Source organism: Neopsephotus bourkii, unplaced genomic scaffold, assembly GCF_033783945.1.
Source record: "Neopsephotus bourkii isolate Nb327-2 ecotype Australia unplaced genomic scaffold, CSIRO-AGI_Nbou_v1 NB_1279, whole genome shotgun sequence".
NCBI lineage: Eukaryota > Metazoa > Chordata > Aves > Psittaciformes > Psittacidae > Neopsephotus > Neopsephotus bourkii.
The window spans coordinates 5,344,648-5,372,184 of NW_026901764.1; the positions used below are offsets into that span (position 1 = coordinate 5,344,648).

Genomic DNA, 27,537 nt, shown 5'->3' on the forward strand with positions numbered 1-27,537 from the left:
AACACATTTATGGCAGATTTAGACACAGACTCTTCTTACAAATCCTTTAGGTGTAAATAAATCCATGTACGCTGAAAATATGACATACAAAGAAGGAAAGATTGGAGAAATTCAGAACTGTTTTATTTTTAAGGACATTTTAGGTAGCTTTGGGGAAGTTCTGCTCATGGCACATGTCTGTCTGGAGGCAGTTCTACAGTTTGTGGATCTGCACTGGCCCTGGACAGGCAAAAAGGTTTTGTGTGCCTGCACCTGTTCCTGCTTGTGTCCCTGCACACATCGTCATTTCCCACCCCATTTGTAAACTGGTGGCAAAAGTTCCCCACCTGGATTAAAGTTCTTTGCCTTATAGCAGATCTGCAAAACAGCAACTGCCAGAAGACCATGTGCTTACATGCATTGAGCCAGTTATTGAAATATATGTAATGAACATGATTACCTTCTGACTTGACCAAAAATTTGATTTTTAGTATTTAAGAAACTTACTGGTTTGCTTGTTGACTTTTTTTTTCCATATGGAACACGTTCTTTATATGTATAAATATATATATGCACATACACATGTAGATAGATATACACTTCTTTAAAGCAAAGGATACAAATGCACCAAAGATGAAAAGAGGATTGAAGATATGATTTTGAAACGTGAATAGTGCAAGTCCCATGTAACAGAAGATGACATTCTCAGCCAAAAAATTCATGAATTCGAACAACTTAAAGGAGAGAGAAAGAACATAATTATGACTCATGCCTGTAATGAACTACTGTTTGCCACCAGGTTCCTGGGAAATACAGAACTGTTTAGATGAAAGGAACAGAAATTGCACCTATTTCAAGGGTGGATTGCAAAACCATCTAATTTGCTATACCATATAAATGGTGTCTTTTAGCTTTAAAAAATATAGTTGCTTGCAAGTTTTTCTCTGATTTATGTATGAAAGCTTGACACAGACAACTGATGGAATATGTAAACACCAAGTAAGTTATACAAGCTTTAAGGCAAACTGTAAGGAAGTTGAGAGAATTTAAGCTCACTCTTGTTTACACAGGTGAGCCTGTGGAGCCACAGGGAGCTCCTGACTGCACAGTGGCTATGCATAACACAGTGCTGGATATGGGTACACTAATGTCAAGAGAGAAAAAGCTAATTCCTAAATGGATTTCTAAGAATTTATGCCCATAAAATATAACATGATCTTTTTTTATTACTATGAATATTATGCTGCAGGTGAAAACTTCTGTTGCGGTGTATGAACATCAATATTAATTACTCATTTTAAACCAAACTATTTAATATATAATTTAAACATATTATAAAATAAGCATAAAATACATGATTGTGGTATGATTTCTCCGTGAAAAAACAATCAAAGCCAAAATATTCATTTGCCTTGAGGGGATGTTCTTGATTGCATTTGCAGCTGATTCTATAAAAACTAATAATATAAATTTTCATATTTATTCAGATCTGGAAAAAATCAATCGCTGCTGCCAAGTAACTACAGAAGAGAGAAAGAAAAGGTCTTTTAACTTCTGAAGTTACTTTTGGGCTCAGGAGACTATGCTAACAGATCCTGATACAGAATTAGGGCTGAAGTTTGTCAATCTGTCTACAATCAGTCATAAATCACTATCCAGAATGTTACTATGGAGATATTTTATTCATCCTCAATGGGCTTATGTATTTTTTTGTAATATGTTTGTGCTTCTAAAAATAAATATCCAATAACAGTCACTGAGATCTAACAAAGGAAAAATGACAGCTGTCGGCATTATTATTTAAAACAAATTTCAGAGGCAAAATGGCATAAAATCTACTAGTGTATGGAGAGGTACTTTGCGCCCCATGGCAGCACCATCAATTATCCCAAACAAACATTCCACAACCCCCAGTTTGTACTGCAGTGCTGAACAACATGCAAACAAACGAAATATTAGCTAGTTAGAGGACTTAAATTATTTCAGTTAAATTTAAATGAGAGAAACCAGTTGTCGAAAAACAAAGTATGTGATCTTGTGACCCATAGAAGTTATTGTGATAAATCTTTGCATTTCCATTTTGGGAGCAAACACAATCCCACTTCTTTGTGGGAATGTCATTTGACACATTTTTCTAATTCTTCAAAAAATGTATGGGGAGCATCATGACAAGATCTACATATATATATATACACACACATATATATATGTGTATATACATATGCATATATATATACACATATGTAAAAGTATTTGTGTATATATAAAAACCTTTTGATGGAAGCATACTGTTATGAGGAGCCACAGCAGCATACTTTAGCTGTTGGGATAAAATAAAGGTGCTCCAGTGGTTTTAAAGTTGAATGATATTTCAGTCTTCATTTGTGAAATCTTATTCAAGACTTAAAGAAATGTAAAGTAGATGTATTTTAGAAATTGAAGTTTCTTTCTTGTATTTTCCAAACTTTTTGTTGACACAGTTTTAAAGGAAAACAGATTTTGCTATATCATTACGGCTGCTGTGTACTCTTTCTCAGCTATCTGTAACAATAAATTCAACCATAGTCTCGCCCCAAATGCACTGGGACAATGTTTTCTGTGCTCCCATCATAGTTCTAATAGTTTTCTTAGGCTATATATGCAGTGTACATAAAACTTCCTAGTCATTCATCTATGTCAGATACACGCAATGTTGTAATCTATTCCAGTTCTTGAATCGTATTGCTGGACACCAACTTCGGTTTGTTTGCAAGAGCAAATATAATCCAAATCCCTCTTTTCCTCTTTTTCTTTTCTTCACCTGTGAATTTTGGTGCTAAACTGTGCCGGTTCCCCCTTACCCCTTACCTCTAGTTTCTTTGGTTTTTGATCTTTCACTATCGGAGCACTGCCTACTTGCTAGACTGAATCCAGATTAGTTCCCTTCCTTTGTACAGTAAAAAGCCAGGTACTATTTCAATAGCTAATTTAGAGAAGGCTCCTTCCTAGCCTAGGTACAGCCATGATATGGTCTCTTATGAAAGATTCATCTCTTCGGAATCATAAAACTAGCTTGGTAGCTTCATTCAGAGTCTTTTGTATTCCCTATGTAGTTTGTATTCCCTATGTAGTTTGCTCCTCCTTTTTTAAAAGTATATCACTCTTATGACACATCTATTTATGGAGTGCAACCTAACCAAATTTCTCACCATGAGTTAACAAAAAGAAAACTAAATTAAAAAAATATCAACTGCTTCAGACCACTTATTGTCATAAAAGAAGTGATATCTGGATGCCTTTTCCTGGGACATAATGCTTGTGGAAATAACATAAAATGTATTCATTGTCCTTCAGACTTCACTTTTATTCCTGTATTCAGTGTAGCGTTTTATTTAGTGTTTCTTCAACTTCTGTGTTTTTTTCAACAGCAATACAGAGCCATGCAGATACTCTGTTAAGCACTTAACTGTCAGTGCTGTGCAGCATAAAAGCCATCAGAACAAAACAATTTATTCTAAAGAGATCTTCTGAAAACCATGTTAAGAAATAGCTTCCATAGATTCATTTTCCCAAATAGTTATGCTTTTCTCACAAAAGTTTCTGTCATTATTTTAAAAATGAGATGTCAAGACCTTTTTATGAGAAGCAGAAGAATAGGAGGAATAGGTTTTCATCTGGAATTTATAATTTCCTGGGACACCCAAGTAGTTCCAAGAAGAATTGCAACCTCCACATTAACCTCTGAGAAACATCCTCTTTTGTCTGAGGGGCCATAATGACCATGATATTGTCCACGGTCTGCTTAAATGCCATTCAAAAATGTTCCATATTTTGAATATGTACTTGCAAGTGGGATTACTTGCTTTAAAAAAAAAAGAAAGTTAAGATTAGAATCCTTGTTATTAAGTCCTTGGTATATTTTGTCTATAACCATAAATTCCTTTCCCTTGCCTCCCGCGCAGATAGCTAACTTCTTTCTACTCTAAATGAAATTGGCATTAAATTGCTCATATGCTGCCATTAGTTTTCCCAAGGCTACCAGAAAATTATGCTAGAAACCATTTATAACATAAACATAGTAATAAGACATTTTTTCTGTATAAAACTAAAACCCCTCATTTGTAATGTGTCATTTCTACTTTTCCACTAAGTCTATAAATCTGCTGATAGCTTTAAAGTAAGAGTTGTAATAAATCACCAATGTCAACACATTGCAGAGTAGAGTATTTACAAAAACACCAATTCAGAACCAATCCAGGCACTTAAGAGTAAGGTCTTAGCTCAGTGGGTTAGCGAAACTGATACTTGGTTTGCTTTATTTTCTCCGTAAAAAGTCTCTATTAAAAGATTTATGTTAGAAATATCTATTAAAGTAGACATAATATTTATGTATTCAAAACCACACCATACACTGAACATGATTAGTTTTTCTGTTATTCTTAGTTATTGTAAGTACTAAAAGGGATATAAAAAAATCAGTTTTGAGTTGGGATATTCTTCTGAACTTGCAGTTTATTTCTCACTGGCAGAGCAAAGAATCGGTACAGGTTATCTACACCTTAAGACTTGCTTTAAGTTTATCTTATAATGATGTTTTATTTTAACCCAAGTGAAAAATTTAATATGATATAAAAACTGTATTATTTTTATCTTTGGAGTGAGATAAGGGAAGTGCTTTTTCTCTTATCTTTCCTTCCCTCCACCCTCCCCAGTTACATTAAAGTTAATTAGAGAAACAAGCTATATGAAAATAGGTTTTGCAACTTGATCCATTTTATAGAACTACTTAAATTTTCACTGTTTGAGATTATCTAGGTAATTAGTGTACCTGGAAGATGGGACATACAAAGTTCCCATCTCAGCTGCAATAAAAATAGAATTCTTTAAAGGAGCATCGAAAGGAGAAAATTTATATCTTCTATGCCACAGTCCCCCTGTGGCTGGAGAGATGGAAAATATAAGATTTCTCAAATCCTAATATTTTAAACAGCATTCTTTCATCTCAAGTGAATAATGTTAGTACAAGGGTATTGGGTAAAAGCTGAATTACATCCACAACTTATTTCCCGCAAAACTCACTGAACTTCACTCACTGATGGCAATATTACATTCTTTGACCTGATTTATTATCTTCCGAAGGAATGTCATTCACCTCTTGCAGGTACCTGCAAGCCTTCTCTATTTGCATTGATTTTTCTAGCAACACGGAGGAATGCCATCTGTCTAGGGTTTACATCTTGGAGTAACATACTCTTGAATGACATCAAAATAAGGAGAGTTTCAGTAGTCCAACAGCAACTAGGAAGCTGGGATGTAAAATTGATTATACTTTTTAAGAGAGATTTGAAGGAGACAGAGCTATTAAAATTCCAAGCAGTCAGTGTTAAGTGATGGTTATAAAATTTATTATATTTGAATAATGCTATTTAATTAGAACACAGCTATCAAAAATCTTCCATGAAGTCAAGGATATTGATAAATCAATAGTTGATGAAAATTGCTTTTCCCTATTTTGAATTAAAATATTGTGAAAATTCCAACTACCATAATTTTCCTTAGATTGTAGAAGCTTTTATTATAGTCTAATTGCTTTATTTAATCTGTCTCTTTTGATTAGAGGCTTCAAAATCAGGTTTGAATTTGAACCTCTTGCCTGAAATCCTTTATACAACTATAATGAATCTTCACAGCAAAGTGATATAATGCTTATTTCTAGAATAACATACTTAGATGAATCAGCAGAAGTAACTCAGATTCATGATGGAATACAAACTTGTTTATGAAGTTAATTTTGATAGCCAAGCATATATGACTGTAAACTTACAAACCCACCATCAAAGAGAGATTCTTATAAGATCTTTTATGCCCTGCGGCAAAAATCCTGGCTTTTTTTATCAGTACACTTTGCTACTGAATTAAATGAATTTCACCCAACAGATTTAAGGAAGGCACTCAATAACTTTCTATTTTCCTTTAGAGCTGGGAGGTTGAAAAGATTCCCAAGTCCTGAGGAAGAACTAGGAAAGTAAAAAGAGAAAGAAATAAAGAAAACAGCAGCACCAAGCAATAGGAAAAGCTAGCAAGGTTTTGTATTTACCCAGTATGGATTAGTCTTTTCTGGCATAATTTTCACACTGCCACAAAAGTTCTGGTACAGGGAATCTTAATTAGGGACTGTAGTGATAGGACAAGGGGTAATGGGTTCAAACTTACATAGGGGAACTTCAGGTTAGGTATAAGGAAGTTCCCTGTGAGGGTGGTGAGTTGAAACTAGATGATCTTAAGGTCCTTTCCAACCCTAACTATTCTTTGATTCTGTGAATACACTTCTGACAAGCAACAGTAAAGAAAAAGCATTGGCCCAGACATCAAGGCAAATCCTTTCTATTATTAAAAATGCTATAGGTTTTGAATGGCTTTGCTGGGTAGGAGAAGTTTAATTAATTAGACAGCTAAATTAGAATCTTTTTCTTGTTCTAAACTACTTGGAGCAATGAAAACCAGAGGGAAAATTAGTTATGAAGTAAAACATTCAGAACTTTTAAAAAGGCTTGACCTCAAGGGTGAATGGAAACTGTGTTTTGTATTTACAGTGAATCTGTCAACATCATTAATTGTAGGATTCAAATTAAGCCTCATAAAGAACTTTGCTGTTTGATTTTATCAATTGACAATGACTCTGTTCAAAATCTAACACTCAATATACTTATTTCTTTTACATATAAGGCATGGGGGCAGTAGAAACCTTGGTCTACACTTTTAGTAGTATAGCCAGATTCAGAGCCTCCTGAGAATTTCTGTGTTGCCTTCAATAGACATGGGATCTAGCTGTAGAAAAAATAATTATTCATTCTATCAGTAGTCTTGCGAAGTTGCCTAGGAAAGGGGTTTCTGCAAACTTATATTTTTTTTTGTTTCAAACATTGATCAGTTTGTAAGAGAGGTAACATTTTTAGATCACTATCTCCCTTTCCTGCATCACAGCTGACTTTTGTTATCATACATCAGGCAGGCATTAAGTTGTACCTAAAAATAACCCAAGAATGACACCTTAATGGAAAGTATCTCCAAAACAGAGTAGATGATGCTGTTGCTCCTACAGCTTTTCATCTAAGTTATCATTTGGTTCACAAACTAGAAATAACCACTTTCAAAGTGCTTATTTATCCTAAATTCCTGAACTGAGATGTTGCAGGCAGAAAGGAAGGAGGAGTCATCAGTGCTCTGTTGTATGAAGATAATGTGCTCAGGGGATTACTGCAGTTGAAGCTCTCTACATTTAATTTAGCAGTACTGTATTATTCTGCAAGTATTAAGGAAAGGTCCTGATCAAGATAAGGCGTAACAGTGTAGCTGGAAAACTGTTTGAAGGTATATAAAAAACTTTTAACTGGCCAGAAATTAATGGTGGTACTAGAATCACTCTGCTAGGAATGATTTTGGAAATTTTTGGGGCTATTGACGGCTATTCAATTTTCTGATAGAGAGGGATAATGATGGCAATGGCAAATGAAGGGGCTATGAACAGCCTGTGCTATCTAGGATTAAGATAATATTCTTATAAAGCTGAATTCAGAGAATAAACTGTGTACAAGAAAAAGAATTTAAAAGGCTGCCAAATAATAATAACATCAATAAAAATGAAGGTTAAGTTTATGACCTGTTCTGAACAACTTGAAAGGTACTTTCTTGGAAGGCATCTTTCTGGGGAAGCAAATCTCCAAGCAGGTGGAGGCAGGGAACATGATGGATTTGACAGTGAACAGCTATATTGAACAACAGTTAAAAAAAATAAGCAAAAGAATGAGTAAATTTGTGGCTTTGCCAAAGCCAATTTCAGCTAACAAAGGAGACTTAGATGCTTTAAAACATCACTGTTCTCCTTCTGGTCACAGTAAAATAGTAATGTTATCAGTGTAATCCAGTTGTCTTTGAAATTGCAATGAACTAATGGATTTTTTTGTGTTTCTCTATGTTCAAATTAGAGCTACTGCTGCTGATTTTTCCAAAGTAAAAAACACAACCAATTTCATCTTCCTCTTGTCACCCTTCTCAAGGGCTTTTTGTTTTGTTTTGTTTCCTGTGACTTGCCACCACAGTCCTAACGTTAAGTGATCAATTCAGTTTCTAAGGAGGACAAATGCAATATATTCCATTTCAATTTGCTGAGAGGAAATATTCTCTTATATTAATTCTTGAAGTGAGTTCATAAAAATAATTTCTTTCCTTGTCAAGTTTTGGGTGTTGGAAAGTAAACAATATCAGGGCCTTTAACCTATTAGGAAAGAAAAAACCTACAAAGATTCTTATGAAGTCTGCATGTCTTTTCTCTATGCTTTCCAGCAAAATCAAGAATGCAAAAAATTATCTGATGCTCATGACTTGAAAATTTCCATTTCACTGCATATCTGACATATTACAGGACAAACACTTATTCTCCTTGAAACTGTTCTAGAGAAATTATACTACAGCTTCTGTCTATCTATATTGATGCTTCCCTTTACCATCTAATTCTGTAGAAAACTCCTGTAGAACAGTAAATCAGGAAATACTCTGATCTAGAACACAGTAACGGGATTTGCATGTTTTTCTGGCAACATGCTGTTTTGTTTTTATTTGCTGCCTAATATAAGATGAAAATGTTTACTCAATAAGTTCTCTACTTTCTGTGCCACTGTTATTTTTTCAGGGTTTTCCATATGTGTATACCTGTTTTTTTATAGATCTGTTCATAGAGTCTGGAGGAGAGTGGACACAAGATCTTACCTCTTTCTAAGCTAGGCAGAGCATCCTCCCTCTGAGGACATTTCTTGCTCTAATTGGTATTAAATAGCATGAGATCCTCATGACATTAAGCTCCATTTATTATTCTCCAAGACCTATTACTGATGAGCCAACTTTTAACAATGTTACCTTGGCAGAATGCTATCCTATAGTTATATTTGGTGGTATTATTTGCAATTACTCTGCAGGTTCTAGTACCAGTTTATGAAGCAGGATACTGGCTTAATAGGTTCACTTAATAGGTTCACTGCTCTTATGTTTAGGGTGGGAATTTGGGGGATTCTTATGTTCCATTTCTACAGTTCTCTTTAAACACCCTCCTTGCCTCTTCACGTAGGCTACTATTCAATAATTGATGATTTATTGGGACAAAAAGACTTAGAAATGTGAATAGCAACTGGTTTTGTGTTATATTTTTTTCTTAAGTATTAGAGTGCATGACTTTCCTCATGTAACAGTCCTTTGCACTTAAAGATATAATCTAGAGTGGAGACTGTATGGAGATAATTGAGACATAGTATGTGAGGGGGAACATTATGTGTACTTAAACATTCTGTGAAAGGGTTAGTTTTTAAATGTAGAAAATGTCAGATACTCACTGGTGGGGTACTTTTTGAAAACACTACAAAGGACCATCTTTTAGATAAAGCACAAGAAAGCTGTCATCAAATGCAAGTTAGCTTCCAAGTGGCTGCAACCTTGGCAATTCAACTCTGAGCAAATAATTGGCTGTGGCAAAGGGCTGTCTAACACCCTGCACTTGCATCTGTGGAATGCATCAGAAAAACTGCAGATGAAGGATAATTGGAAAAAATGAACTTGGAGGAAATTATTAGTGCTGTTTATACATGCCTTTTACATAGCACAGAGTGTCTGTGTGCCCATGAGTGTATGTGCATACACTAATAGTATGTGTAAAGGCCGATGGAGATGAATCTGTAGTATTAAGCAGAAACAAGGCAAAGATTAATAATGTCAAAACTTCAAAAGCTACAGCAGTTAGATGTTACTAGGGTTCAAAGACTAAAAAGTGAAATCTTGCTCTCAAAATAAATGCAAACTCAAAGTGAGCCCGTGGATATTTGAATTCAAATGATAGTTTCATAATTAATTTCAATGGGGTAGGTTTGCATCTGGCTATAATGAGACTCTGGCTGAAACCACAGAATAGAAGTTGCTGCAGAAAGTATTGTAAGGATTTCCAGTGTTTTCAGGTCTACTAAATTACCAGTGATTTCCTTGTTTCAGAAACTCCAGAAAAAAAAAAGAAAACACAATCATCACATTAAACTAAAAGGAATTTAAAAATCCTAAACAAATATACAACTTCAACTGTACTTAAATCTGTGATCCTAAGACACTTTCTTTTATATAAAATTGAATATCTGTAGTGAAGAGGCAACTACTCATTCTTTAATGCACCTTAAAAATAACTTCAATAAGAATCTATAGGAAAACAAAAGGTGTGGCTAGGGAAGTACTATCTGGCACCTCATACAGAGAAATGCTTTCTCAATAAAAGTATTAGTCACTACATGAGTGTCTGCTGAGTATGCTGAACGGTGGTCTGGAATTCTCAAACACTCAGAACTCTTCTCAAGCCCACTGGAGGTAAAGGGCAGACAACACCCCCCTAAATTAGTGGAACTGAAGCAGAATTAGATGTCAAAAGCTTGAAATAGATGCTCAAACTTCCATGCTCTTTTTATTACTTTAGATAAATGAAAGCAGATAGGTATGAAAATGTGTGGAAAGAGAAGGCACTTATTTGAATGCTAGTCATGATTTCGACATTTAATCCAACAGATTTTGACAAAGGGCTTTTTAGCCCTTAATTGTTCTCACAGACAGGATCAAGAGAAAGAGATGAGCTATAGTCAGCTGTTTAGTTTTATTTTTTATCTCTGTCACAAATTCTCAGATGGGAGAGTTGGGACTGACTAAGTGAATGTTGTAATTTTCAAGTTTACAAAACATGAAATTGAATAAGCTAAACTAAGTATGTAATGTTAACCTACAGTCTGCTCTGTTTCAGCACATGTTGATAATTCAAGAATATGTTCATAGCCCAGGATTAGCTTGACCTTGGTTTGGTTTTTATGCCTATGCATTCCGAAGTTGCAGTGATGATGAAGGCTGCAATAATTAGGAAGGGACTTGATTTGATAGTGTACATTGAGGAAATTTTCTACACAAGACAGAATATTTGCCAGGACGCAGAGTTAAAAACTAGGGATAAGGGCTATGTACCCACAGTGAGGACCGTTTTCAGACCACTTGTAAGAACACTGGGACAGACGCAATAACATGGCCTGCATGGTTATGTGAACCAGTTTTTGATTCTGCAGTAGCTTACGTAGCTACATACAGTTTGACTCCATGGCACAGATGAAGACATATGAGAATCTCATTTGTGATTCAGGGAACCTTTCAAAGAAACTACAACATGTGTCTAAGCTTGGAATTTCATGACATATTTCTCCATATGCCAGTTATATCTTGGCCTATAGGTTTTAATTCCAATTGGTGTATGTTAGCTAACTCCTGGCATCTGTTATTGTGCTGCAAAGAGTAAACTGGAACCTTAACAATCAAAGAACTTTATTAATATTTAAAGAAAATGTTTAATGTTTAAACAGATTGTAAAATCTTCAATGAAGCCGTTTGGAAACTAGTTTGCATATGGCATTATGTTCCTTAGCCTACCAGCATCAAAAATGACAGCATTTTCAGCAAGATGAGGTTCTCTGTAGAAATACTGTTTTCACTGCAGTTCTGGGTTTCGTCATGGTATGAACTACATTTGAGCACGTGTATTTTCCAGTTCTCATGCTTAAGCAAAATTGTTGATTTCCTTGCTGTTTTCAAGAGAATATATCTTTTTCATAGGTCCAAAATTCTGTTTATTCATAGGGGGAGGCACGTGTAAGATACTAGAATATGGTATTTCTTACAAAATGCTGATGATAAAGGGTCACATGATTGGTGGGAACTAATGAGGCCAGAGTAAATCTGCACATTTTCAGTTAAGGAATCACTAAAGCAAGTATGCAAAAAAAAAAAAAAAAAAAAAAGAGAAAGAAAAGAGGGAAAATGGAGATAAGGAAGTCTAGAACTGAATATTCTAATGGGATTTCTATATGTGGAGATCCAATATTTTCAATATTATGGATAGGATAAAGGATAGAAGCTATTTTATGATATGAATCAAAAATGATGCAGCTAATTACTTGATAAACCACAGTTATAAAGTCCACTGTTACCAGTTTACTTCTAGCAGTGCTTCCTAGCTGTTTACCACCCATCGTGTAGCTCACAGCTAAAAGGAAACAATTACAGCATTTCCACATAAATTTAAGGGGAGACACATGTCATGAGACTGCAGATTAACATTCTTTTAGCATAGTTAAGCAACCAGGAACATCAGTCAGATAATGAGGGATTTTGTTAAGATTCAGATTGAAAGACATGGTAGTATAATTCCTTTTTGTCGAAACCAAGATTTTTTTGTGTTATGATTTTTCTTGTTAAACCGATACAGTAAGAAGCTTTAGCTTTCTTTATAGCATTATACTATTCTACAGGGTTTCATAAGATCTTATTGTACATCTGGTCAAACAATGCATCTGGCACATTTCCAGTCTTCAGCTTTTTCTGCTAAATACAGAAAATAGCTGTGTATAGAACTGGAATTCATTGTACATTTCTTGTCAATTGCAATCCATTTTAAAGGTAATAATTATTACAAGCACTGTGCATGTGGTGCATATTCAATTAGCAATAAGAAGGCAATTTATAAACGAGGGCAGGCTGTTTGTAACAGACCCGGTTGCTCTGCAGAGAGCCATTGAGTTACCAAGCTATGATCGTCCAGCTCAGGAACACAAGGCTTAGCCAGCATGCCTGTGACACAGCTGGAGTTCATTAGTGCCTCAGGCTGGGAAAGCTGGAGGTTACAAGGGAAAGCACAGAACAAGAATGAGAGGTTGCTTGGTTGCTTCTTTTTGGGGTACTTAGGCTAGAGCTGTAATGATAGTTAATACCTAGAGACGTGAGCTTTTGGACTTTTACATGGGCCTAAAACTGTGACTTCTATTGTTTGCAATGTAAGTTAGGTGTCTCAAAGACAGCAGAAATTTAGACCTACAATTTCTGGTACCTCCTCCTAACAGCCACGTGCTATATGCAGGATAAACCATTCATTTTTTTAACTCTGTGCTTACAATGTTTTTATGTCTTTATCATTTTCTTCTCTCTGAAAGAAAAAGAACCAGGGGCATTTCTGTGTCTTCCCTGATCATTTTGAACAGCTGCAAAACAGAGATTTTACTAAATGCCTTGTCTTAAGAAACCCCAACCAACCACCACCCAAAAAGCCTGACCAAACCAAACAAAACCCAATCTGGGTAAAATATAAGAAAACAAGAGCAAGCTTTTCCTCTAATGTAACTTGTTTCCAAAGTATTTGCTTTAAGCAACACAATTTAAAACAAGGGCAAAACTATACTGATAGTATTCCTATACAAATGAATCTTCTCAAATACTATTTTTTTCCTATTATCAGAAGTAGCTGATTCTTCAGACCTTTCTGTTGACCACTGTAAATTCATCATCTGGACTCTTTCCTGAGCAGCACTGCCTGAAGCCCCAATCTTTATTGCTTTTGAGTCTGAACTTGCAAGATTTCAGGGAGATCAGAGATTAGAGGGTTTTCTTTCAGCTGCAGAAAGGGAACCATGAGACAGGAGGAGACACTGCCCATCAGAGCTACCTTTTATGCTTAGTCTCCACTTAAATGGAAGAAAGTACTTAATATATGCAACCTGTTCAATCCTAATTAGGAATTTGGACGTTACTGGATCCTTTAGGCAAAGACCTCCTGAATACTTTTTGAAGAGTGCCAGGCCTAAATGCGGTGTATTAGTTAAAAAGAATTCCCAGTTTATCCTCAGGCAGAGCATTAGTCATCAAATGTTATCCTATATCAGGTGGCCAATGGTGCTATATACTTAAGAAGATAATGGAAAAAACATTCTAGTATGAAATTTTCCTGCAGGCACTGTGATTGTGGTGTGCTGGAAAAACATATTCCTCCTGCACACCACATATGCAAAGACTGATAAGAATCTAGTACTGGTAGTAATCTTGTTTGAAAGATAACTTTCTTTTATTTCAGTCTTTTCTTTGCCAGTAATTTGCATGGAAACATCTGACCTCTTGCAGTGCCTTAAAGGTAATATTTTTCCTACCTAGAGCTCCTGAACAAATCACAACAGCAGCTGCCAATTAGGCTGCACATTTCAAAAGGATGAGAACTATATTTTGTGGTGGTTGCTGCTTTGCTAATTATTCAGGACATTTTGCTGTAAGTAGGGTTTTCCTCAGTCTAGAAGTAACTTTTAAAAGTCAAGAGGTTGACTTGTAAAAACCATTATACCCTGCGAATTGCGCGGCCTTCCCAGAAATGTAAACTAATTATCTACAAACAGTCCAACGCCTGATAACAAAAAATAGTAGGTATATTAACTAGAGATAAATTCAAGTAGGTTGTGTGCTTTGGAAGTAAGCACAGCTGTAGTTATTTGGACTTTTAAATACTCATATAAATAGCAGGACCAAACCCACAGGGCCCACACAAGTCCTGTGTGACTGTGGAGCATTTAAGATAACGGCACTAAACCCATTTAATTTTGTATTGTTTTTTCCTATGATTTTAGAGGGTGCATCTCCCAAATACAATATGGGTGCTACATATCTGGAGTGGGACACCTCACAGATTGACACAGTTTTGGCAGTAGTAGTACATAGCTGTCTCAACTCAGCTGCTCCCCTTCTCTCACAGAAAGATAAAAACGGTAGATGCAGTTGCTGGCATGTGCTTTTGACAAGAAACTCATGAGATATCATTCTGCTACTGGAGCAGAATTTGCAGTGCATTATTCCTTTTCTTATGGAGAGATAGCTGTCAGGAGAATCCTGTCAGATAGTCATTGTAACATGAACCTACAGAATGTGAACTTCTTGTTTCCAGGCTGAGTGTAGGGCTGCTTGTAGCTAGTTTATGAGATAATTAGGCCAGCAGAAAAGTAGTAGAATGACTAGATCACAGGAATGGTGCTTCATTTGGATATAGAAACCTAAAACCTGATTTCAGCCACCTCTTTGCCTTCTAGTCTACAGTGCTGTTTGTAGTAAACATTGCCTGATGCTGTTGGTTCCCCTTCTGCCCTTCTTCAGTAGATTTGGACATATTCATTGCCATACTTTACTTTCTAGTTTATAGTCTCTTATTCCAATTTACTTCAGAGGTGAACTCACTATGGATGGAACAGCATCAGTGATGATGCTATTCAGTGGCACGTCATAGTCAAGAGACTCTGATTTGATTTACAGTTTTTGAGGCATTAAAAAAAAATGTTTCATGACTGTTTTGTCAGCTCGTTTCAAATAATAGGAGTAATTAACATTAAATTAATATGTTTATAAACACAAACCTTTTACACCAAACTCTGTTTGGAATACAGCTCAGTTTATGATCCAGCAATAAGCTGATTGATCCCTAGCCTGTTTCCTTGTTGGAAAATGTATAGCTATATCATAAATGAGCCAAGCACTTTTTAAAATGTAATGTATTTTCAAGAGATTTGCAGGGGATATTAGCTGCTCCTCTGTAAAGTGATGACTTTCAATAATTGGAGATGATGATGCCTGTGTTATAGTGTGGAAATTAAAATGTGAAGCAAGTGGTACTACGTCCATCAGTGAGGAAAGACCAATCTGAACTTTCAGTCCTTCAGTGTAAGTTAATTTGCTCAAGCAGTCTTAGTAAGAACACATGCCTTGCTAAAGCTGCTCAAAAGTTATGTAGCACAGTGTTCTCTTGTTTTACCCTCACCCTGTTCTCAAACCTGCATAAAACCTTGGAGGTGAAGGGCTGCTGAAATCTTAATGTGGTATCTTGTGCATACTGCACGCCCAGTGCAGCTGAACAATCAGGCCAGAAGTTTTGTCTATAAGTCAGGTGTTCCCTAATGGGTTTGTTATCAGGATCAGTGAAAAATGTAACTGTTTAACTTAAAATGTGATTAAAGAGACTATTATACCTAACCTGAGAAGGCAACCTTCAAGAGCTTGTTAGAACAACTATTTCAGAGCTGACTATGCAAACAAGGGTTAGACTAGTGGAATGAACAGAGACAGGCGGGGCAGTGTGTGACATACCCCCTTGCTGGTTGGACATGCTTTCCTGTGTCTTCTAGTAATTCTCTGGCTCTTCTTCGATAGGAGATGTTTTCTTTCAGAATTCCCTTCCCAGAATTTATTTGTTGGCACTGTATTTTGTGTGAAAGCAGAATTTTCCATACCCTTGCATACTTAACCAAAGAGAGATAGTGCTGTTTTCTGGTCTCTTCATTGTAGCTATTCTCTGGAGTTAAGGGAACATAAATAATATAACTCACAAGTACGATGGATAAAATTTACAGCCATTACAGAAAGGCAGAAGCCTCTCTTAATACTCCACTACTAGGAAACTGTGTTGGTCTCAGCCTGGTATTTGAGTAAAAGTGCTAGAGGGCAGAGAGGAAAAAATAGCATGGAATTTCGTCTCTTTCTGTAGAAAACACAGTGGTGTCCATGCATCTCTTTCTAGAGATGACCTGTAGGATTTTACAGTCTACCCACTTTCAACAAACCAGTAATTTCTGTTTATCTAGCAACACCCTGCCTAGCCACTGACTGACTTGCAGCTGAGCAAATCCACACAACCCAACTGTGCATCTGAAGAACCTAATGTAAAATCTGAACTACAATGTCCCAAGAATTAGAAGCAACTGTTGCTTGCCTGCAGCATAATATGAGGTTATAATAGTAGCTGTAAATAATTCGAGAAAGCTGCACAGAATCAAATAGCTTTCGATCAGGTCCTAACGGTTTCATCCTCCCCTTTGTTAAAGACATATTGGATAAATTAAACTTTAAATGTATGACCGAACCTTTTTTCCACGGATGGCAGTGTCAATTTTAATGTTGAAATAACAATGACCATAGTCAGGTCAATGGTGATGACAAGTTAAAAATACTGGTATCAAACATCACTCATGTTAAAAAAATAAAAATAAAATAAAAACACCCAACCAAAACCCACACAAAGTTAATGTTTATAGGTACTTAAGAGAGAATTGGGATAATTGGACTGAATGAAACCTCTCTAAAGCCTGCATTTTCACTAAACATTTATTATCTTACTTATGACAATGTTAAAATAAGCCATTGATTTTGACAAAATTTGTAAGATTCTTTAAGCTTCAGATGCTTAGAATCTAATATTTCTCTTTCACAGACTGTCAAACAGTGATTGACTAGATAATAAAGGATACATGGGGACTAATAATTACACAGCATCTTTTGATGAACGTTCTTAATAGAGGTCCTTGAATTCTCATTTAAGAACTGTAGATAAGTTTTCATTTTATATCAGTATCTGAAGAAAATCATACCAGGTTTGTTATTTCTTTTTTTTTAATCTATTTTTTTTAAGGCAAATGATGAGGTATTGTGAGAAATGCAGAACTCCCTATCATGGCCAGAAATACAGCCTCTATCATTGTGTACCAGATTTTACCATCAAGCTATGAAACTTTAATAGCTGGTAAAAATGTAAAGAAAAATGTGCGAAGCAGTACAGAAAAAGCATTTGTTTAAAAACAGGTAACACAATTTCATAATCTGATTTACAGTTTTAAATCTAATTTCTGTGGGGTTTGTTAGCTTTAGCTTTGGTCTTAACTTACTGTTCTGTCAGTGTGCATTATAGTTCACCAGTCCTTATTGAAAGGTCTGTCATATTGTAACAAAAGAAGCTGCTTTAGAATAATTCAGTAAGTGAACTGAAGCACCCTTGCTTTTGGCCTGTAATGAGTGATAAAAATGACTTAGATTAGGAGCAAAGCTGTCTGTCCAAGCAACCATATTAACTTAAAATGTTCTCAAGTCATATAGGATTGTGAGAATGCCAAGTGTTTGGCTTAGTAAATTTGCTTGAGAAGAATTCTTTTGGGGAGAGAAAGAAAGAGGTAGTGCAGGTCTTGCTGAAACAGCTGCATATGAAAGGGTAATCTTTGGATTAGAAAAGAAATTAGAAGAATTCACAGGAATTTAACAAAAATTTTTGAACCACATTGAAAGGGAGGTAAGGATTAAGAGCTCATAGGGGAAGAGAAAAACAGAAGGGGTGCATAAAACTCACAGCTCTATAGAGAAACACATAATCCCTTTTCTGTGTGTTCAAGGGTAGATTCAGTTTATTTTCACTGTTTTGTTTTGCACTGTTGAATGCAAGGGAATAACAGAATAAACATGAACAAAACCACTATGCATTTAAACTAAATGTTAGTTACTTCTGTAGTTGAAAAGCTTCCTATGTAAGTAGAAATACCATGGCCTCTCTTTTTTAATTTCTCTCTCTGAGGCTATGCATCACTAAATCATGCAGATGAATCCCTGAAAAAGTCTTGTATTCAAACTGTAACAGTCAGATGCAAGGGTAGTAATGGCATATGCAATTCAGTATTTCTGTAAAATAGTAGTAAACATAAATGTTATTCCCTTATTGTGCAGTTATCAGAGAAAGGTTATTTTTTTTGCTGGAATGTTTTTGGAAACATCCGTCCCTGCTGGTATGAAGAAATGCAATCCTGTTCAATAGGTAACAGTATATTCTAGAAACACTGTCCAGAAACTGCTTTGGTGATTTAAAATCTGAGAAAGTCTGACAGTTGAACTGATACTGTGGCCAGTATTTTTTTCTATCTGCTTTTGTTAGAAAATTGGATTTTTTTATTAAACTGTGACGTAAAAGAGCCATCAAAATTTTCTAAGTAAAATTTCTGATGCTTAAAACAGAGGAACTGCTGAAAAAGGTACCAGATAGAATCATGAAAATTCTCGTCACAGACCATATGTTTCCATTTAGTTCTAGGAGATAGAGTTTCTCCAACCAAGGCTTCTTGGGACATTTGTGTCAACATTAAAAGGGAAGAAAACTGCATTTAAATGACTTCTTATAGGACCTAGGTAATGATGAAGTAGTTTAAAATTACCCCTTGTTCTGAAAAGCATTTTGAACATTGCAATGACACATATCTAGTACTGAGAACAGCCCCCAGTTTTAAAAAGATAATTACAATTGGACTAGTAACCTGTACAAACAAAAAATGGGTGCCCAAATTTCTCCGTTCTTTAAACTAAATAGGCCAACATAAAAAAGTCATTATCTTTCTAGTTATGTCAGATTCTTAATGAGGCAGAAAATAAATTATGTCACTGCTCATGTCTGTGGGCTGGGCTGCAGTTTATACAGTCCCTTTGCAAAAAATCCACATGGATCCAGTGTCTCAGACCACTTCTCTCTGATTTACTGGAGCTCTTTGATTTCCTTAACTTCACAGCATTTTTGTACTGAAACTAGCATAAATTGTTATTTCCTTACCCTTCATCTCCTCAACTAACATTTCAGGTCTCTTGGGAAGAACAGATTCTTATGGTTTTTGCTTATCCAGAAAATTGTTACTGTTTTTTTGGCAAAATCTCCAGTCTTTCCCCTAATGAAAACATAAGCCTCTTCCTTTGCATTAATAATGAAGTCCCTTCCGGATACATTCCAGTACCTCTGAGCATCTCTTACCCCATTTGAAGACACAAAGTCAGTTATTTCTGTGTCATACCTGTTTAGTTCTCATTTTGGAATCTGGCGACAGATTGTTGTAGGTATAATGTGCCTGTGTGACTCCACAGAAAAGGACTGCAACAATACCTGAAATTCAGAGAGAAAACCAGAGTTAGCTGCTTCTGTTTTCTTAAGTTTTCCAAAAGGCTGCATAAAAAAGTTAGATTGTTAGTAGCATTTTATAAGAAAATAACTTTAAGATATAGAATCACAAAATCATAGAATAATTAGGGTTGGAAAGGACCTTAAGATCATCTAGTTCCAACCCTCCTGCCATAGGCAGGGAGACATCAAGTAAACCATCTCACCCAAGGCTGTGTCCAACCTGGCCAGGGATGGAGCATTCACAACTTTCCTGTGCAGCCCATTCCCGGGCCTAACAGGAAAGAATTTCCTCCTTATAGCCAATCTAAACTTCCCCTGTTTAACCTGTTATCCCTTGTCCTGTCACTACAGTCCCTAATGAAGAGTCCCTCTCCAGCATCCTTACAGGCCCCCTTCAGGTACTGGAAGGCTGATATGAGGTCTCCACGCAGCCTTCTCTTCTCCAGGCTGATCAGCCCCAACTTTCTCAGCCGATCTCATATGTGAGGTGCTCCAGTCCCCTGATCATTCTCATGGCCCTCTTCTGGACTTGTTCCAACAGTTCCATGTCCTTTTTATGTTGAGGACACCAGAACTGTACACAATACTCCAAGTGAGGTCTCACAAGAGCAGAATAGAGGGGCAGGATCACCTTCGACCTGTTGGTCACACTCCTTTTGATGCAGCCCAGGATACGGTTGGCTTTCTGGGCTGCAAGCGCACACTGAAGCCGGTTCATGTTCATTTTCTCATTGACAAGCACCCTTCTCTGCAGGGCTGCTCTGAATCTCTTCTCTGCACAGCCTGTAGCTGTGCCTGCGATTGCTCTGACCCAGGTGCAAGGCCTTGCACTTGGCATGGTTTTATAAGGCATCTTTCAAAGAAACTAGATTTTTCTTTTCTTTGCTAAAAGTTAGGAAGGTCTTGAGTCTTCTACCTGGTCCATCACACATTCCATTGCTATGTATTTGGCTAAAACTGTAGAAAATTTCTTATAATTAATACATGGTAGCATCTGACCATAATCTGACTGACAATTAGGCAAGATTAACATAATCATAACATGAAGGACTTTTGGAAAATTTTGGCAGAGGCTGGTAAGCCAAAAATAATTTTATTACATTTTAAAAAATGTAATACTGGTCCAGAATGACTGAAATCAGGGAAAGTCATTTCAGTCTGTGCCTGATTTTTAGCCTTATCATAAACAGTGTGTAACAGTTTGCAAGGTAGACAACACAACATCACTTATAAAGTGATACTATGGCAAGTGTGAGCTGCTTTGCACAGGATGACTAAGTTTTCTGTAGTCATGTGGCAGTAATTATACTTCCCAGCTTCTGGAAGGTCTTAAGGAGAAGGGTATCATGTTTGTCAGGAAAAGTGACTCTGTATTGTAGTGATATTTCTAATTTTTTAAAACTTCCTCTCTGGCCCTGGTTCTAATTCACTAGAATCATTGAGTAACATCACTGTAACGCAATATTATAATTAAAGTAGCCGATAAGAGTGTAGCTGCAATTTTGTGTCAGCTCCAGACACTGATAAGGCAGAAGGAACGCACACAGGGAGAAAATAGAAAACAAACAAGCAAAACATATCACCAGTAATCATACATAAATGCCCATGGAGAAAGAAAGTTCTATGCTTTCCTTAAACTTGGGGCATGTCTACATAGACAATTATTTACGCAACAGCTCAGGGCTTGTTCGTGTCCATTCCAATCATCATTCCCCTGGAAACCTCCACATGCATTTCCTGAAGTATGTGGAGCATGCAAGTTCTGCTCAGTTTCTGTCTAGTTTTGCAAAAAGAGCACAAGAGCAATGACCGGTTTTACGCAAAGCCGGACTGCAGTGTGATCACTGCACACCTGTGATCTCTGGGGTTCACATATAGGTAGTTTTCCACCATCCCACAGTGCTTTAGTTCTTGTGCCTTTCAGTCCTACTCACTGCTTCCCCTCTGAGCCCTAATTAGCATTTTAGTTCTGCTTCCTCATGGGCTGCTCTGCAAATTGTTAGGAAATATTTAGCTCATAGGCTGCTCACTTGTACTGAGACAACACTGATGAATCCAAGGAAACACACTGAGGCAATAAAGGAAGCAAAAAGATACCCGTCCAGGTTTAGGCAATATCCATCCTTGTAATATGCAGCAGCTTTCTAGGCATTTATTGGGTTAAATTAGCATGAACCGAAACATATAAACCAGTACTGAAAGCCAAAAGCATGAAGTACAATTGTGAAAATAATCCCAGTCTGTGCCTTCAGTCCTGGACTTGAAATTGGGTAAGGATTCCTCCATCTGCTCCAGGATGGTGACTCTCCTGAATTTACAAAGGCTGTCAAGAAGGGGCTCAGCGAGGGGGCAGAATCTACAGTGCTGCAGGCTTTAGCATGGCAAACATGATATAAAACAATCTGCTACTTCAAAAGGATTAATAGAAGCAGGCCAGGCTTCACATGGTCACAGGAAAAAATGGATGGTAATGTGCTGACCAAGTTATCAGGGGAAAGCACTGGTGTCTCAGTAAGTACTTTAACAGGTTTATGCTCCTCCCCTAAAGCATTGTACAGATAAGGAAACATGGCAAAGGAAAAATTTAGACAATGCTGAAACTACTTCAGTGGGGGGAGTGTGTGAATGTGTGTGTGTGTGTGTGTGTGTACACTACACACTGCCACATACCAGTTAATGTAATTAGTACCTCACCATGCTTTTCTCATATTTCTGATTCTATTTGGATTGCTAATGATGAAAGTGCTGTCCAATAAAATCCAGCTTCCTTTACTTGCAATCCCCTCTTTTTTCTGGGAAGAACTGAAGCCTGGCATTAATATGCCTTTGATGGAAGAAAAAAGTATGGAATAAAAAATTCTGAGATGAATTTGGCACAAGGGATAACTGCCATCAGAAAGAAAATGAGCAAGCAAATCTTTTCTTTCCCCCACAAACCACAATGGACATCTTTGCTTCTGGGTTCTCTTTATATTGTAAATTTACCTGTACTACTTCTACAGAACACAGTCTCTGTAGCCAAGAGAAATTCCACTGAGCTTTAACTTCTGTGCCTTTGTTGTTTAATATTTATTTTCTTATGTCTGTTTTGATATTTAGATTTTATAACTACACTAAGACTTTTCTTCACAATGTGGGGAGTAGTGAGATTGTTACTTCCTAAATACATTCCAGAAATCCATGTTTTTCTGAGGTCTAATTGTTCTCTTCAATGCATCTAAATCTTTTTTCTCAGTAAGTGTGTTTGATTGTGCAGAACTGATCTGGGGAGTTTAAAAATTCTCAAGGCATTAATAATATGCAAGGGGATGCTCAAACAATGAAATTTCAGTAAAAAGAAACAAACCAGCCAATCAGTAATGTTGCCAAGTATCACTGGGCTCAGTAACAGAAATGGAGATAAGAGTTTCTGATTCAATTTCTTCTAGATGAATCATCATGCCAAGTCTTGCATTTTTAATATTGACTATTAAATTCCACTATGATTATAAATGTTTTTTTGACTGCTAAGAAACTGTTATTTAGAGGTAGTGAGAGAACTGAGTGACATGAGGAATAAAATAGCTAAATCTAATTTTACAATAGGAATAAATGATCTGAACCATGCAATTATGCAAGTGTAGAAACCAGATACCCTGTTTCCAGGGAAGACTGGGGGAATGCAGTGGAATATTTCAATTGCAGCAATTGAAGGCTGAATATGCACCAGCCATGCCTCTCAGAATGAATGGTTCATTAAAAGGCTTGGAGGAAATTGTTTGTAATGCATTGCCATAAAAATGATTACTTAAAAGTAATGACCAATTACATGTTAATGCAACAACAAAGGATAGAGAAGTACCTAAAGAGGCAAACACAGAACTTTTTAGTTAGAAGGAAAAAAAAACCTGGATTTCTTTGTAAGGCTATCAAAGCTGGATTTTAAAGTTAGCTGGGTATCTAAATATTGTATGAATGGTGCATGGCAGATTAATTAGGTAATTAAATTGTTGTAGGCTTTTTTTCACAGAGAAACAGGTAAGACCAAACATGATAATATTGAGATTGGAAACAGAAAGTATTTATTAGATGAAGGGAGGCAGATAAAGTGAGATGGTCCTTTGACCTGTCCTTATTGCTCAGTGCTATAATTTTGGGATGTTGGAGTCTTAGCTCACATTTTCAGTGCTGTCACATTGTTTCATTTTTAAGTGGCAAATTTAGTAATTACTAAGATACTTCGTACTATAATTGCTGATTTATTTAATTACTAACCTAAAATAAGCAGGGAACATTTTTAATGGAAATGTGTGATTGCTTGTTAAGTGCAATACAGCTGCTTGTGTTTATTAGTGAAGTTAGTGATTTTTTTCACTAACTCACAATAAAATGGTTATAGTCACGATAAACTTTCACCTGCAACTCAAACTCTTTGAAAAGGTTTTATTAGAAATAAAATCCTAACATTTTATTTTATATTTTTTTTTGTAACACAGAGAAATAGTGATAGGTTGTTAATACAATTAGAGAAATTATTCATACGTTACTTTTGCCCAGTACTTGTAGTTGAAACCGTTGTTAGAACAAAAGCTTGTAATATCAAAAGATAATATAGGATAAAGGAGTAACTTGTATTTTTAAAAGCATTTTGCTGGCAGTGTGAACATTAGCATGATAGTGTAAGCATTAATTTACAAGTGTTAATCTAAAAACAATTCCTATGTTGTTTCCAAAAGACAAATCTTGGTTTGGATAATTTTACAAATAGGCAAAATATAACATACCCTTGCTTTTTAATATCTGGTGCTAAGAGAGAAACTGTAAAAAGGTTTGTCTTTTGTCATAGAAGGCCAGCAGGTACAGTGTGCTTTTAATGCAAACCCGGAAGTGGCTGTCTACAATTTAAACTTCAGAATTTGCTAATCTAAGAGAATAAAACTGACATTATGTTTCCAGCTGTCAGGTCTTTTAGTGGTTAAAAAAAAAACTAAACTCAGAACAAACAAACGATCCAACCTCCATCTAATAAGGGAGTGGATGAAATGTATAACTCCATTTGAAAAGATCTACAGGTAAACTGACTGATTTTCGTCCCAAATTTGAAGCATCTCAGAGCTTTTGAGATGCATTTTTATGATGCACAATATTCTGCAAATGCCACAGTAAAACAAGCAACAAAAACTGGTCTTTCACCAGTGACAGTGAAATATGTGAAAAAGAGAATAACGAGTACTGGGTAATAGAGAAATTATTTAAGTCAGATAACGTTTACTTTGGAGTCATATTTATGTCAGAGTATCCCTACAGCAGTTACTGGGCACATCCCAGTGCATACTGATTTTGTGAGTGGCAGGAAATGAGGCACTGTGTTCTTCATCAACTTGTTGCAATAATAAGGCTATAAACCCAGTAGCAACAATATCCCTATTCAGCCTGTTTTCACTGAGGGTATGAAGTGTGACAAATCATTTTCTTGATACTAAAGCAAAGATTTAAGGTTTCTTTCCCCAGACCTGCACCAATGCAGAACCAAAGCTGGTCCTTTGTTCATGAAGCTTTTATCTCTGAAGTTGTCTGAGATTGATTTTATGTTGAAGTGACTTAAAGGAACAAAAGACAGAGCTGAGAGTTTTTTAGGCCCTCATATGAGGACTGATCATTGGTATTGCACTTGACTGCTTCAAGCGAGACCTGAGTGTTGTACTGTTGTAATCAGAAATGAATTGCTGAATTCTATTTGGATTGGAACTCCTATGCTGAAACATAACAGGTTTTATTCTAGATACACTGAATGCTTACCTGTTTATCCTGAACCTATTCACTAGCAGTAAGGCTTCCCTGCTATGCAACTGATCAATGATCTCAGTTAGAGCTCCGTGCTAGAATATGTACTTTTCTCTAAAAAACACCCTTCTGTTTTTCTCTTACACTGTTCTAGAAGGATGTCCCTCCAACAGGACCTAAATTAGTCGAAGCCAAGCATTAACTCAAATATGCACGTAGACTGGTCAAGTGATGCTGTTGAATGGGATAACTGAAACTACACAGGCTATTGGATCTAGCTTATATGTCACCATAGTATGTCTAGAGCTTCCGCTGAAGTAAAGAGTCCACCTGAGTTTAGAGCCATCTCTGAAGGTCTGTAGGCAAGTAACAGATTAGTAACTCATAGCAATCTAGCCCAGTTGTCACCTGAATCTACACAGCAGTCCAAATGCTGTCTACTTATCTATGAATAGATATCTAAGAATAGCTAGTATCTATCTAATTAGACCTAAATTTCATCCTTCCCTCCTAGGATGGCAGAACTACAGCTTAAGGCAGTTGAGGTCTCTTTCCTTTTGACCTAGAAACCAAGCTCAAATCATCCTCATTGCTGGGAGAAGCCTGTCTACTTCTCTGTATAACATAACATGGCACATTACTTATAAAGAAAGGAAAGAAAACCACAAAGTTTAGAACTTAAAACCCAGAATAACTTCCTTTTCTTGAATTATGTCAGCTCTGTGAACTAAAGCCAATCAGGTACCAACCTGCATTATGATCACAGTGCAGTCAGAAATGCTTGGGTAGATCCCTTCTGAGAGTGATACAAGAATAACCAGTCACAACATTTTAAATAAGGGAAGATACAAAGCACAAAACTGCCCCAGTGACAGACTAGATCTTCAGACTTGTCCTGGGTACATCAGTCATAATAAGCTGCTGCTTATTACCATTTTTTTTGAAGAAAACCTTTCTCACTACGTATACTCTCTGCTCCTGTGAGCCCCTGAATGAGAAGGCAAATGTCAGACATATATCACAAAATGTTCAGATAAGAATTGCTGAAGGTAAGGAAGCAGCAGTAATTTATTATCACAAGTTATTTCCTTTATAATGATCAGAAAACAAGAATTTTGGGCTGGGCTCTGAAAACCAATAAAGGAAAAAAGATGAACCCACCGAAGATATTTTTTATTAAAGATCTATTGTCTTTCTTGGCTTCATAGCACAGGTCTTTAGCATGTAAAATTTAGAGGTGGGTGGCCATACTTTTGATGCTTTTGCACTGATAGATTCTACATGACTTTGAAGTACGCACTTATTAATTACATGCATGCAAATAAATTCACATACATATATTTGAGTGCTTTTTTTTGCAGGTATATTAGTTTCTTTTTATTTGAATGGCATTTAGTTCAAACAGTTGTAGATGGAGAAGGTCTAACTGGGGTGAACGTTAAACGACCACGCACATCATGGAATCTTTCTCAGACTAATGACCAAGTATTTATGATTTCATATTTTTTTTTAAGAGCCTGCTAGTAAATACTCTACAATGAAGCTTGAAAGTTAAAGCAACACTGACCTTACTATAAGACTATTATTGCGACTTTGATCCACAGTCAGGTGGCATGTTTTAGTGTGAGGTGTCCCTGCCCATGGCAGGAGGGTTGGAACTAGATGATCTTGAGGTCCTTTCCAACCGTAACTATTCTATGATTCTGTGATCTACTTCTGGGCAAATCAGGAAGTGCACAAATTAGATTCTATTCTATCAGAATCAATTCATCATGCATATGTCACAGCCTGATGATAATCGCTATAAGATTAATAACCATAACATTAATTTATTATTTACATTTATCAGTGTAACAATAATTGTGTACTCATCCCAGTTTTTTATTTTGATTTTCTGTTTTGATCACATCCAGTTTTCAACAAGGGCCAGGCCATACATTGTGTGTTCTATATCATGGGATATGTTGAGGTAGAGGAATAAAATATTTTATAAAATGTCCACTTGCTCTACTCTCCATTTGTATTTTACTTTAAAAATCTGCAAGCTAAATGAGTGAGTGCCACCACCTACTATACTTACACAAAGCCAGTATAGCCTATTATTTATAAATTATGACATACTTCGATATTAGACTTCAAACGACCCATAGTGATTGAAGAACTAGTATGGAAAGCATTATAAGAATAAATTATTTTGCAAT

At 36.2% G+C, this 27,537-nt stretch overlaps 1 protein-coding gene across 5 annotated transcripts in view; it reads right to left on the bottom strand.

Annotated features, from left to right (window-relative positions):
• SLC9A9 (solute carrier family 9 member A9) overlaps positions 1 to 27,537 on the bottom strand; it is a 199,422-nt gene that overhangs the window by 88,621 nt on the left and 83,264 nt on the right. For 4 of the 5 annotated variants that reach the window (XM_061365289.1, XM_061365291.1, XM_061365287.1 and 1 more), the window contains 2 exons: positions 19,467 to 19,555; positions 600 to 713 (listed from right to left, as the gene is read on the bottom strand). In XM_061365289.1, coding sequence (XP_061221273.1) covers positions 600 to 713; positions 19,467 to 19,555 — 203 coding nt within the window. The remainder of the gene's footprint in view (positions 1 to 599; positions 714 to 19,466; positions 19,556 to 27,537) is intronic. The other variant, XM_061365290.1, reaches the window with a different exon arrangement.